The sequence below is a fragment of the Antedon mediterranea genome, chromosome 5, assembly GCF_964355755.1.
Source record: "Antedon mediterranea chromosome 5, ecAntMedi1.1, whole genome shotgun sequence".
Lineage (NCBI taxonomy): Eukaryota > Metazoa > Echinodermata > Crinoidea > Comatulida > Antedonidae > Antedon > Antedon mediterranea.
The window spans coordinates 24889342-24904606 of NC_092674.1; the positions used below are offsets into that span (position 1 = coordinate 24889342).

Sequence of the window (15265 nt, forward strand, 5' to 3'; positions counted from 1 at the left end):
ATCCAGGTAATGTAAGGCAGACAGACATAACAAACAAAGTCCCGCCTACCATTTCCGATTAGATAATGCACCAGTGATCACTGTGCATTGTATTAGGCCTAAACAAAAAAGCTACTGAATATGATTTTACGGGCCTGTCATGTGTCTACGCTTGGTGTATTGCATTATCTATTTATGATCTTTGTTGGACTAAAACAATATTTGGATATTGATATCAGGGCCTCCTATTGGTCCTCATCAAATCTCAACAATAATAATGTATAATAATCATGTGATGAATCAAAATGCACCACACACCGAATGCATACAAATTGCAATAGCTAGAGCAGTTATAGCCTTCAACAATGACGTTTGCTTCTATGGAAGAAGAAGATATAGGCCTATATTCAATCACATTGTGCATTGATGTAGACCCCCATACATACGTCCTTTAAATTCAAACATTGCAAATTTAATAATGGAGACCAGATCCTTTTGAATGGTTTCTGTAATATTGTACATTACGCATCCATCCTGACTGGAAAATTGTACTGGGAAAGATATAGGGCGATAAACACCTATGCTAGTAAACCAACACAAGACGTTTTTCAACAAAATTTTTAAAAAAGTATTAAAACAATTAAATTGCGAATTTCAGCGTGTAATTTGTTCTAAACGCGATAACAGTATATTTATTAATTATTAATTCTGTATCTGTATTTAAAATGTAATTGTTCTTGTTTATCTTTCAATAATCTAAAACAACAACAAAATGTTTTGTAACTTATGACTATTCACTATTATGCATACATTTCTTTTATCATGGACCATTTGTAAGAACATTATTTTTAATGAAAATGTCATCCATGTAAAATAAGTTTATAGATAAATAAATAAATAAACAGTAGTACGTGGAGGATAGGACTGAAATGGTAATTCTGCAACGAAGTACAAAAGAGTACCGTAGGCCTACCAATGTATTATGAATTACGCCGCGTAATGTTGAGGATTATGGTTATTGTACCAATTAATATTTGGGCCTATTCAAAGGATATAAAAGAAATTTCCCTTGTCATTGTCACCAACTAATTACTAACTATTTGAAATATTGAAATGAGACATACAAGGAACTATACTAGGAAAAAAACACGTTTTATTTCTAAGTATCGTTACATCATGCGCGCTGTAGCCTACTTTCCCGAATTTGTAATATCCTGATTCCTATACTGATCGAAGAAGAAATTAAGATGTATTGTCCCCCAAAAACATAAACAAAATGCAGATTCATAAATCAGACTTTAAATAGACCATTCTGCAGTTTTAATAACGTTATTCACTTCTGTAGGAAAAAAAATTTCACTTACAAAAAGACAAAAGAAACAGTTAATTTTAACCAAAAACATTTTCAGGTTAATAGATTTTTTCGATCCAGTTTTTGGTTAAAGTGAATAACTATTAGGTGATATTAAAATGGCATATTTAACAAATATATTATATCATTACAACATGTTAGGCCTACTTTTTAAAAACTCACAATTGGAGGAGATTATGAAGGCGTGTTGAATTCTTGTTTCCGTCGAGTAGACATATTTGCAATATAACACGTTTCATACTTTGTTATTCTGTTCTGTTTGTTATTATAGATTCTTGTATCTTTTTTAAAGAAGTAAGTTGTTGAACTTGAACTGTTTGAAGCATCCTAAACTCATGTCTTACAAATGAACTTCTATAGAAATACTATTGTTGATACATAGGCCTAGAATTGGACATGGCACGAACTCCAAGTGCTGCTGGCCGTCTATAATATTCTTTCACATCACCTAGCTAGCAAAACACCAGAGTTTAGGCCTATAGGTCCATGTTTGAACACACCACGAACGAGCGCACACCGAACAAAACCGTTAACACTGACGTTTGCTGGCGATGTGAAAGAGGAATTCAGCGTAAAATATATAGCTGTAAACGTTAAAGATGTATTGTCCCCCTGAAAAAAAAATTATTAATTTTAATAGTTATCGGGGAAAAAATGTATTTACCTAAAAACTGTAACCGAAAGTAAAAAAATAGTCAAATTGGCTGCCAGTCAATGAGTTATTGGTTGAATTTAACCATTTATTTTGTAATTTTATACTGAGTGGAAACATTAATTTTTCGTTTTTGTTCTTACGGAACTGATTGACTTTTTTAAAACTACAAAATAATCTATTCAAAGTCTGATTGTATTAATCTTTTTTTTTTTCATGTTTTTTCGGGACAATACATCTAGTACGGGCATTCTATTGCCAATACTGATAGGCCTACTTTAAAAATTGTTGGAGATGATATGCCCTCTGCTGCACATTATTTATTTTATAACAACATACTGGAGAATACAATCAGGTAAAGGAAAACCTGTTTTGCCTTGTGGTCCTGTCTTAAATACAAAAAAAATCAGGGGAAAAATGTTTATAATTGAATTAATCAATATCAGTTTAAACAACTGATATAAAATATAAGACAACAGCCAAATTATTACACTATTTTAAAATATAGCCTGAGCAACTTAGGCCTAAATATATTTGTTTTGTTTGGAAAATCAATTTTAATAGAACCAAAGTTTATTAAGAGAAAAACACATTTTTGTTTTATAAATACTTTATGTTATTTATTTTGGGAGTTCGGGCCTTCGTAGTATTTCGCCGCTTCTGGTTACACCGTGATTTCATAGAATTACAAGCTAATCGGAAGAAAGTGGGATTTTGATCAGACAAACTATAATCTTTGTTTATAGTTCGTTTTAAATTGTACCTTCGTGGAAATTCGGAGCTTCTGGTTAAACAGACATTTCCTGGAATAGCTATTGTGACACGCATGGGAATTGGGGTGCCCAGACGTGTTATTTAACCTGAGACAATACAATAGTCACACTTCCTGATACATAATAATTATACGAATCTCAAGTTCACCAGAGTCATAGGCCTACTATTAGTACTGTATTACTATAGCCCTAATCAATTACTGATCTGTATAAAAGGTGTAAACATTAAAGTTTGGTTTGCGCTTGGACGCAATGTAATGACGAAAGCGCAACGTAAAGCTTGGTTCCCACTAGCAACGCAACCGACCCAATATAAGAAAATGCCGTTCCAATTATTGTGTTTACCCCCGCTTGCATGAAATCAAACCTGTTATGTTTGCAGCTGTTGCGTCGTCGGTTCCTACTTATGATTACGCAATACAGCACTTTGCGTCAATTCGTCGCTGAGTTGCGTCTTAAGCTTGGTTCCCACTAGCGACGCAACGCAACGTAACGCAACCTACTCAACGTAAGAAAATTCCCTTCTGATAGTTGTGTTTGCCCCCGCCTGCGTGAAATCAAACCTGCGATGTTTGCAGCACTATTGCGTCGTCGGTTCCCACTTATGATTACGCAATACAGCACTTTGCGTCAATACGTCGCTGCGTTGCGTCTTAAGCTTGGTTCCCACTAGAACGTAACGCAAGGACGTAAACGCAACGCAAGCGTTTTAACCAATGACAAGCGAAGTTATAGACAGTTAGCAATCACAAGCGAATAAGCCATCGCTTGTGATTGGTCAATTCACTTGCGTTGCGTTACGTCCTTGTGTTGCGTCGCTAGTGGGAACAACGCTTTAGTGGGAACCACGCTTAAAGCTTGGTTCCCGTTAGGACGCAACGCATCGTTGAAGCGCAACGTAAGCAATTTGACCAATCACAAGTGATGTATTATCCGAACTTGGCATTGGCATTGGTCAACTCCTTTGCGTTGCTCTTACGTCCTTGCCTTGCGTCTCTATTTTGAATCAATATTATCTAATCACTGCTAATATTAATGATAATTGATCAGCAAACCAATTTTGAATCAAACTTTTTCAGAGTTTGTTTTATATTATAATTTTTAATGTAATATTGATATAATTTATATTTTCTAGTGGTGGATATAAAACAGAAGTCACAATGTTGCCACCAAGAAATAGCGATTCTTCGATTATATAGTGTTAATTATGATAGGCCATACTATACGATGTATTGGCCAAATACTGCATGACTTATTTTACTATTTTGCTATATTTCGTTAAAAAAAATTGTGTTCTAATAAATAAAACTGCAAGATCAATTAATCGATCCGCATTTGAAATATACCTTTATATCGGGGAACATTGAAATGATTGATTGAAATATTTATTTATACTGGGTAACCTCTTCAGTCAATGACTGGTCTCCCAGAGGGCCCAGTTGGTGATCAGTGGCTGTGATGTACTAATACACCGGGATAACCCCCTACTCGTCTCGAAAGATGTACTAGGTTCTTTAAAGTGCACACGAGCTAGATGTGTACACTGGACCTACGGTTTATAGTCCTTATCCGAGAAGACTCGTTCTACCACCAGAACCATGGAGTGAGTGAGCCTCGAACCCCTGCCGATGTTATAGCTAGGTAATTACGGTTCCACTGTCTTAACCGCTCGGCCACTCACTCACTACATACAAAAATAATGCATCTGACTACTATACTAAATAATAACATAATGTAATGGATGTGGTACAACAACAACTAATTAACAGCAATTATATCGGTAGTAATAAACGCAATCAAAGCAATCAAGAAACAATTCGGCCATAACAGGATCCTAAGTCTGCAGAAAAAGGGTAATTCTCAACCAATTTCCAGCACCGTTTAGCAGTTAGTTCGTACAATAGTTAGTTAATTTATTTTTATAATATGATAAAAGAACGAAACCAAGGAACTAAAGGTTTGCTTATAGATTTGTCCGGGTGCAGAAAGTGTCATAGTTCTAAAAAAAATATCTGACCTCAGCCCCAGAAAAGAATATGATATCCTTGAACAAGAAGATCATTATAGCGTTCGTGACAGAGAAATAATAGGTCCATACCAAATAGCCTTGGTTCTACAATGAAACATTTAATAACAATAATATACATTACTTGTCTGAGAGGGAAAGGACAATAGTTCATAATTTTTTGATAATACCTACGGATATATAACATAATAGTACACTTAAAATAGAAAATATGATGGAGATTTCAATACAGTATATATAATATATGGTTTAATTATTTGAACAAATAGTAATGATCATCAAAATGAGTGCAAACAAAATATGAAGAAAATTGAACAAAAAATATATTATAAAAGACATTTTTTAGAATTATTTTATTATTTAAGTTATTTACTTATACTAGGTAACCTCTTCCAGAGAGCCCAGTTGTGATCAGGGCTGTGTGTGTACTAGTAGTGTAACCCTCTACTCGTGTCGAAAGGGTTAGCTTCTTTAAAGGTGGACACTGGACATAGGGATGATCCATGGAGCGAGTAAACTTCGAACCCTTGCCGATGGCATGACTACGTAATTACGGTTACACTGTCTTAATCGGCCACTCACTTAAGCCTGTGTTGAGGTGGAGGGTTGGTGGTGGGGCGGAAGGAGCAAATATTAAATGTAATAGAAGTTATCTAATTTAAAATATAAAACAAGTTAATCGGCAGCCATTCAATCAATCAATTAAATATTATGTATTGTATAAGAGCAATCGGAGAGTTTTAACCTACGCCAGAAAAAGTAGAAAGAGAAAATGAATTTTAAAAATATAGTGGGATTTGGTTCCGAATTCTGTAATTCTGCATACCTAGTGAATGCGCACAAACGTGCGCATGCATATATAAATGTATGCAATGCTTAAAATATAGGGCCTAATCTGAAACGAGGTGTAATTTCGTCAACATTAATTTTGTAAAAGTGTAAAGCTTTGTTTACACTATCAAACTTTATGTGTCAAAAAAATGTGATGTGCCCATATATGGACATGATGATGTCATATCACTACCATATTTAAGCATAGCACTACCATATATAGGCACATCAAACTTTTTTGACACATACAGTTTGATAGTGTAGACAAGGCTTAAGAGCGCGTACACCCTTGTACATGCGTTACGCTTTTTTTCAATTCTCGTTTGATAACCTGAAATGTATCAGGTTGTAAAGATATAATTGAAAGCGTGCGTGTAGAGCACGTAACTATTTTACTGTATACCCATTACTATAGTGAATATTTGAATATAGACCTGCTTGGAAAAAAATCGTTTTGATGTAATCTTTTTGACAAAAAGACAGACAGGGTTAATCGGATACGTATTTGTTTCTCATTGGCGAAGGCAATACAAAATTACTGAAAATTTGAAAATATGTTGAAAATATGTTGAAAATATGTAGCAGTAATAATTAAATAATTACATTATTATGTACATGTAGCGAATCATTATGTAGATAAGCATTAGTCAGTAGTATAGTGCTAGCGTTGTTTGTAATAAGTACTTCTCAGTAGGCCACAAATTATTGCCTAATATTGTGAATTGTACCACCTCTGATGGATTCCCATTGTGAATGTTAGTGTTTTTTTCAACTGTGTACTTAACTTATGTTTTGATTTATCATTTTGATTTGTATTAATTTTTATACCTATATTGAACAACTTCAAACACAGTACCCTCCCACTCAAATTATTATTGAGTCATTTTCTATTTATAACGAAAACAATAAGTTGGGAAAAAACTACAGAAATGAACGTGTATTCCTTACTGGTGAGTAATATGCCTTTAGCAAATAACACTGAACATAAACACAGGTTGAATAGGATTGTGAAGTAGATATTCATTTTTTTTAAAATATATCACACACCATACAAATTGTGCTATACCAGTGAAGAATGACAGTTAACGGTTTATCGCACGGATCGGTATAAACATTAAATTACATAACAATAAACTATGTTACCATCTAAGTTTTTATAATGTTCTGAAGCGAAAGCGGAGTTACTCTATTATTAAAATTTCTATTTATATTAAAGTACGAAAACAGAAACAAACAAGCAGTTAATGATTGTCTTTTTCGGAACAATATAAAAAAAATATTTAGAGAAATCCTCCTTAAAACAAACCAAAGACAAATTACTATTTTCTTTTATACTAAAAATAGACAAAACGAAATCTTTTCATAGAATTAATATGATAATACTATTATAAACATTTCATATTGATATGGTATTTGTATATATAACACACCCTCGATTCACCCTAAGCCAGGTGACGGGAAGCTTCTTCGAAGTGGTTCTCCACTTTCGAGACATTGCAACAACTTCCGTAGATCTGGCCGGCAACTCTTCATGTACATTGCTTACACAGTGATAGTAGGCATAATAGTATTGAAAATATAAAAAAATAAATTAAAAAAAGGAGTGTTACTGTATATAGAAAGCAATGTGTTTATCAAATAAAGGAATTTTATTATGGAATAAATCTACAAATGTTTATATATTTTGAAAACTATACAAACAATGTCTATTAGCAAAGTATACAATATGAGTATAAGTAATTATAAATATTAAGAACTTGTAAACCTTTTCTTCTTCTATTAACAAAAGTATGTCACCGGGTTTTTAAAAATTAATTAACTGAATGAAAATTTTGAATTTATTTGAATTTGTTGTATTTTGTTGAAAAACCTTTTGAAATCTATTATATGTTTAACCTGTAATTTAAGGGCAGAGAGTGAACCCACATATCGTAGGGAAGATCAATTCTCTCGTAATTTTTATTGCTTCCCTACTTTGCGTCATTAGAGCTGAATTTAATATATTTAATGAAATTGATATTTAAATGGGGTTCTTTCTTTATAAGCATTTGCTTCTTGAGTTTTCTTCTTTTCTTTATTTTATTTTGTTGTCATATTGAAATGTTCATCGCTCAAAGAAAATAAAAGAAGTTGCTTGTCATTGTAATAATAATTACTAATTTATCAAACTATATGAACAAAAATGAGAACAATGAGACTAAATTGAAGATTGTTAATTGTACACTGTGAACGCGAACTGATAAAACACATTTTCGCTTTATCTTATAATAATATGTAGCTATAAATAAGATAAGCCATTATCGATAATGATATAAAATGTGATCTTTTATTTTTTTCATTTTTTTAATTATGCCCTGGCCTTTTCAATTTAAAAAAAGGGTTTAAAAAATAACAGTTTTTGCTGGAAATTCCTCCAAGCTCGATTAAGCTTAGATCATACGCAACGCAATTAATTTGACCAATCATAAGCGAAGGATCATCCGATAAAGTTGCTTGTGATTGGTCAAATTACTTGCAATGCCTCGTATAATCAAAGCGGCGTCATATAACCTTTGACAATTCTTGCAGCTCGTACTACCACAGCGTGAAACTTCGAATTTAATTAACTGAAATAAATTAAACAACATATCATAATCTAAATTGATAAGTTTTCGTCATAAACTAAAAATAAATGTTGAAATATAATTGTTATTAGAAAATTTAAATATCAGAAACTCAGTTTCAATACATTGCACTTGCTATTGGTTTTGATACTCCAATCCGTCACAACATTGTTATAATTTTTACGATGACACAATCGAGTGCCCCGGAACATGCATTATTTATAGAATCCACATATTTCTGGGTATTACGCTGAATATTCATTAGGGACAAAACTATTATGGGAAAACTAAAATAAATAGAGTGGGATTAGAGAATCTCATCACTTTGCTCCTGAATCATCACAACTCAAAACATACTTTGAAGAAGCTAAGAAAACGTATAGGCCAACTTAGTGAAAATGTTCAGTCAGTTTGATATGCCAAGCAATGAAGTCGGCTCATCAGAAAAAGCCGCCAACGGAAAAGGACCAGAAGAGATGCGAGGAAAAAGTTCTTCTGCAAGAACGTACCTTAAACCGGTGGTTTTGGCAGTTTTTACAGTATTCATGGTCAGCATTTTCACGTGGCAAACAGTGTATTTGGTACGGGTCTCAAATAGGTTAAGTCTTGTGGAAGAAGCCGTCCCAACGTCCAGTACTTGGCTCGCGAGTGACGACACAGAGGTAGGTCTAATCGCTTTATTTTTTAATTTTGTAGAGGCATTCGCTGACGTTTAGGCTTATTTAAGTGTACAATTAATTTGATGTTTAAATTATTCTCATCGATAATAGCATTATAATTACTATAGGCCTAGTATACTAAATAGTTGCTATTATTCATTTTCATCATTATTTCACTTTTAAAGAAAGTCTAAAATCTTAAACAAATAAATAAAAAGATAAAAACGAATTGAAGAAATTATAAATGCATTAAAAACATGCGTTTACAAAAAAAAAAAAAAAGTAACGCTCAGAAACCGGGCTGGTTATTTATATAACAAATTGTTGTTCCTTGGCGACACATTTCAATTAAAAAACGTGAATTACAAAAATAATTACAAAAATATAATGTATTTCAAAAAATTATAGCTGACATGGTCAATATTAACTTTAGAAACACACATCTGGGTTGATCCACTTAGATCAAGACACAACTTTGCGCTGATTACCAGCTGCATTATGGGAGTATGTTTCCATATGTGTTCCAAAAAAGTACTTGGGTAATAATGTTCAGCCCTTAGAGGTTTCACAACATTAGGCGCTATATAAATACAGGATATTATTATTATTATCCTACAAAAATAAAAAGTATTTGTAGGCTCACATCATAGTTTATTTATCATCAAGAAAATATTTTAAAATAAGTTGTTTCTTGATAGGATTTTGGTATTGCTTTTTCTTGGGTTAGTTATTTTTATACAAGTGCAGTTATTATCGTTATTTCTTAAATCCCAGCAGAAATCAGGACAAAATAACACCATTTGTTTAAAAAAACTACAGAATGTCTAAAATAAAAAATAGTCAGACATTTTTTCAGTAGTTAGATAGTTCAACCTACCGTATCTAACTCCCCAAAACAGAAAAAAAACGTGCAACAAAAGTTGGGTGTGTGGTAGATAATAATAATGTAATAACAAAAAATAACACAAAAATGTTATAGAATGTTTTGCCACACTGTTTATTTTTCATATTTGTTTTAAATTGCCTCTGTCAATTATTAGATTAGTGTGAGTCGTATTTTCGTCTACAATACCTGTTGGATTTCGTAGTTACAGATACCAGGGATGTGTTTTTATAGGCCTACCTCCCTGCAGATACGTTTCCATTGTAGGGTTTATGATACAGCCACAGCAAGCACCCATTGTCTGAAACAGTATGAAGTCCTTAGTCCTAAATTACATATGTGAAGCACTGAGGGCGGTAGACATTATTTGCACAATTTTACAATAACAACAATATTGTAAATTAATTTGATTTTATTCTGTTAAAATCTACAGATAGAAGAAACATTTAAGAGCAAACGTAAGTATATTACTTGTTTAATAGTATACAAATAATGAATGTTTTTTAGTGTAATGGTACAAATAATGTTACGAGGTGAATGATGAAAGTAATATTATTTCAACGAGACAAAGTCGAGTTGAAATATAACCTTTCATCATTCACCAAATGCCATTATTTGTACCATTACACGAATATAAAACATTCATTATTTGTTTTATATAACATCTAAATAAATAGGTTCTTGTTATTTGAATCAGATTGAATAAAAGGTATTGATTCACATTGTTGAAACAGTAACATTTGTTTTTTAATAATAATTATATTAAATATTATATTTATTTGGATGTTATAATCACACTTCTACTGTAGGCCTAGTGTTAATTATGACAACAAACAACTAAACAATCCGATCCTTTTTTGTTGTTGTGACCCTATCAATATATATCAATATATATCAATATATATCAATAAAATACAATAAAAAGAATAAAAGACAATAACAAAAGTATCGATAATTATAACTGTGAAATTGTGGATATCGTTGTGCTACATACAAAATGTATATTTCATTAAACCAAGTGAATCAGACATAACTTGAATGTGTTTTCGTTGTTTTTAAGATACAAATTATCCTATTATTTAATAATATAAATATTATAATTAATTTAACGAGGGCACGTTTTTGACTGATGTAATGTTTGTATAATGTATATCTCTTCACCATATTGGGGAAAATCTGATTGAAATTGAAATTACTATCATTTTCTCCAACATTTAGGATCAGTTCCGGATGGAGATTCTGTGCGTCACAACCGTCAACAAAACCAGGTAAGTCACCATCACAATATCTCATACTATTTTAGCACACCGAGTTTCTCATCATGTTCCATCTTATCTCACCTTACTTCCACCTCATCTCATTGTATCCTAGGCTCACTTTTTATCTCATCTAACCTTCCTCTAATCTCATCGTATCTTAAGCCTTACTTTTTATCTCATCTAATCTCCCTCTAATCTCATCATATCCTAAGCCTTACTTTATCTCATCTAACCTCCTTCTAATCTCATCGTATCCAAGGCCTCACTTTTTATCTCATCTAACCTCCCTTTAATCTCATCATATCCTAAGCCTTACTTTATCTCATCTAACCTCCCTCTAATCTCATCGTATCCTAGGCCTCACTTTTTATCTGATCTAACCTCCCCCTAATCTCATCATATCCTAAGACCTTATTTTATCTCATCTGACCTTCCTCTAATCTCATCGTATCCTATGCCTCACTTTTTATCTTATCTAACCTCCCTCTAATCTCATCGTATCTCAGGCCTTACTTTATCTCATCTAACCTCCCTCTAATATCGTCGTATCCTAGGCCTTACTTTATCTCATCTAACTTTCCTCTAATCTCATCGTATCCTAGGCCTCACTTTTTATCTCATCTAACTTCCCTCTAATCTCATCGTATCCTTGGCCTCCCTTTTTATCTCATCTAACTTCCCTCTAATCTCATCGTATCCTAGGCCTCACTTTATCTCGTCGTATACCATCGCATTTCCTATAACACCCCCATTCCGTTTCAGTTCAAACCCATCCACTTTCAAATTAATTAATGAGGTAATAATTTGCGGTAACATAATTGTCAAATCAAAGCACCATTAAAAAAAAATTAAAGAATAAACACCATAAAACCTATGATCGCATAGCCTAGAAATCGATACAAGTCAACGGCGGCTGTAACAGCAACTAGTAACAATTTGTCGCAGCCAATCATAAGTTCCTATCTCGGTAAGACTGTTAGATTGCCTGGATACAATGAATTGTTAGTTCTAATAAAACATGATCGTTTTAATCTTGGTTATAGAGTGGTCGACAGAACTCACGACGATACATGACGTCACGAACTGTACCGTCTGTCCACCTTGTTGCCAACACCAAGTCTAACGACCCTATTGAAGCTGGTAAGTTAACTCTTTTCTGGAAGTTTTCGCAAATGTAATTTGCATGTCGTTTACAGGATTCGAACCGCACATGTGTTTTTTCTAAATTTATTTCCTTCACTGTGTTAATATAAGAGGTTAACGGGAAAGAATCATGACCAGTCACCTGCAGTTAGTTAAAATTTGATGATTTTCTCAATATTTCGTTTCTACATGATTTTCTGTTGTTTTACTTAAACGTATTGTGACGTATTCGTTGAAGAAACCTCACATTATGACGAACGCAAGTGACATACGTATGGGCGGCCATTAGGGCCAGAATAGACAATGTATAAATATACAGAAATGACAAAACACGAACGCGATATAAATGTTTACTCTTTTAGCATTATGTTTATATTTTGATATTTTATCGTTGCTTAGAGAATTTTGTCAGATGGCGCAACGCTTCATCGGTTCTTCGTCACAGTTATCTACCAGTAATAGATGATACCTTTGTGAGGATCGTAACATCCGGGTTTTACAACGTGTATGCACAATTAACAATGGAAATAGATGAAGCCGACCGAATGCATGCAAAAAAGTACGGGTTCCAAGTTACTAAAAGTGATCGTATTACCGGAGTTCACACGCCTCTCCTGACAGCTAGAGGTGTATTGTTTAAGTAAGACCTACTATTTTACCTTTAATCAACTTTATTTAGGCCTAATGCTTAAAATGTGCATGTATTTGTACCAGGGAGGTGAAAAAAATAATAATTATTATTTTTTCACCTCCCTATTTGTACATCCATGACAGACATCTAGAATAAAGTAAGCGCTCAGATACTGGGCAAAATACAGTAAGCTACTAATACTTAACATAGGTCATACTATATATAGCATTAAACTATGTTCAGTAACTATTTTAGATAAAGATAACTAGAGTTTGTGTAAACAGCGTTTGCCAACCGAAATGTTTGGTCTACTGGTACTGGAGCCTTAGGTTAGAGGTCTATCGAGAAAAATGTTTTTAAATAGTTGAGAGAGATTGTTTAGAGGGTTAGGTTTAGTATATTTATTTTATTATTTAAAAAATAATGCTAGCCGGACATAATAATTGATCATGCGTAGTTACTGTAGTATTGAATTTGAAACCATCGGAGAATTTCTTACTGGAAGAATACCACTGAGTTTAATGTCTTATTTTGTATTTTTAGAATAGGCGGTGTCGGTGGAAGCCTACAAGCTGGCGTCGAGACCAAGCATACTAGTGGACAATTCTTTTTATGCAGAGGTCAAGAAATCGGTGTTAGAGCAGACCCAACATTTAAACTTGGGTTGATTCTGGTGTCCGATGTAAACACAATAGATTCATCCAGTTTTCTTGGCCTTTGGAAAATAAAAAATGCGTATTATGCTGACGAGGAAAACAGATACTGCAGCTAAACAGACGCTAGCTATTATACTTGGTTCCCACGTTAAAGCTCTGTACACTATCAAACTGTATGTGACAACAAAATGTGATGTGGCCATATATGGGCATGATGATGTCAACACTACCATTATTTGGGCACATCACACTTTTTTTTATCAAACTAGTTTTGATAGTGTAGACAAAACTTTACATGTAACGCAAGGATGTAATCTAAACGTACCGAGAGTGATTTTTCCACCAATCGCAAGCGATGCATTATTGTTCAAACTGTCGCGCGCTTGTCGTCAACTCGCGTTTTGTCGCGTTTGTTAGCGTCATTGCGTTGCGTCCTTAGTTGGAACCAAGCTTAATATACGATAACCAATTATGTTGGTTATATTATTTGCTACATTTTACTGCCATTATATAAATTAGTTTAATTTTAAGCAAAAGTCTCAGTTATATCTGAACCATTCCGACCAAGAAGGATGCCACAATAAAGTGTTGTGAAGATTATTACGGTACTATAGGCCTAATCAAGAAATTTCTGAATTGAATGGTTGTATATTTATATGTAAGCGGTGTGAACATAATGATTCTCACCCTACTGTACCTATGGGCTTCCTAGATAAAGACGATTATTTTTATATTTTGTGAATACAAAAAAACAATACAATTTTTGTATTATTTATAACTTCGTCCTTCCTGCTACAAACGTATACTGCCGTTTCACTTGCATTTACATTTGTATTTAATAATAGTAGTGTACCAACAATATAACTTTGGAATTACCCTAATTCTTTTGGGATTCCCCTAATCCTTTTGGGATTCCCCTAATTCTTTTGGGATTTCCCGTGAAAACAAGGGGAAATATAGTGTTTAAACTTACGGCCAGCCCTAGGGGATAATCCTAATGGGAAACTTCGTTGGGCCTGAATGTTTCCTGGTGTAATTTCACTGTCGTTACCAAACACAAATGTAGGCCTATTCTGTCATTGGGTATGTTTTACCATCTATTTTGTATGTATATCATGTTTCATTAATTATTATTAATTATATGCAGAAGAGACCCCTATGGTAATCTTTGCTAGCAGTTATGTTATTATTACACATCAATGTTCTGTGTAAAATCTCGAATAAGTTGTTGTCATACCGCCCTCTTTTTATATGTGTTGGTTTCTTCACCTAACTTTTGCATTTTATTGAATTATCAAAAGATAAGTTATTTCAAGTAAGAAAATCTCGAGCGGATACTTTCAAATCTCGAGCGTATACTTTGTTCACCATATTTTTGTTTGCCAACTTTTTAATTAAAGCCATTGTGTAGAATTATGCATGTCTTCTGCTATTTACCGAAGCTTGTCAACTGGTCTTTCTTCGTGAGAAAGATTTTCACTGGCATGAAAACTTTTGCAAGATTAGCCTTGCTGTAGTGTATATTGCGACACTGCGACTTAAGAGCGGGCTAAGTATCTCAAATGTCGCGTTATCCTGTATAGTAAATTGTAAATAAAACGTTTATGTTGATTATATATATATATATATTTTTAGATTTAGCTTTAAAAATTCATTGAATTAGGATATTGACTATAATATACTGTTATAAGTATTTAAAATTAAAATTTAAATAAACATGCAGTTGCAAAAATGACTGAAAATGATATTCTGTTTTGTGCCCATTTCGTTTTTGCTCATTTTTTTTGCATCACTAATG

The 15265-nt window shown here is 33.2% G+C and overlaps 1 protein-coding gene across 1 annotated transcript; it reads left to right on the top strand.

Annotated features, from left to right (window-relative positions):
• The first annotated feature begins 8387 nt into the window (after nucleotides 1-8387).
• Nucleotides 8388-15232, top strand: LOC140049073 (uncharacterized). The gene is made up of 6 exons (XM_072093895.1): nucleotides 8388-8898; nucleotides 10212-10236; nucleotides 10997-11046; nucleotides 12081-12177; nucleotides 12580-12820; nucleotides 13355-15232. Exons 1-6 carry the CDS (start codon nucleotides 8635-8637, stop codon nucleotides 13581-13583), a joined length of 906 nt encoding a protein of 301 aa, XP_071949996.1. The 5' UTR covers nucleotides 8388-8634; the 3' UTR covers nucleotides 13584-15232.
• The last annotated feature ends 33 nt before the right edge of the window (nucleotides 15233-15265 follow it).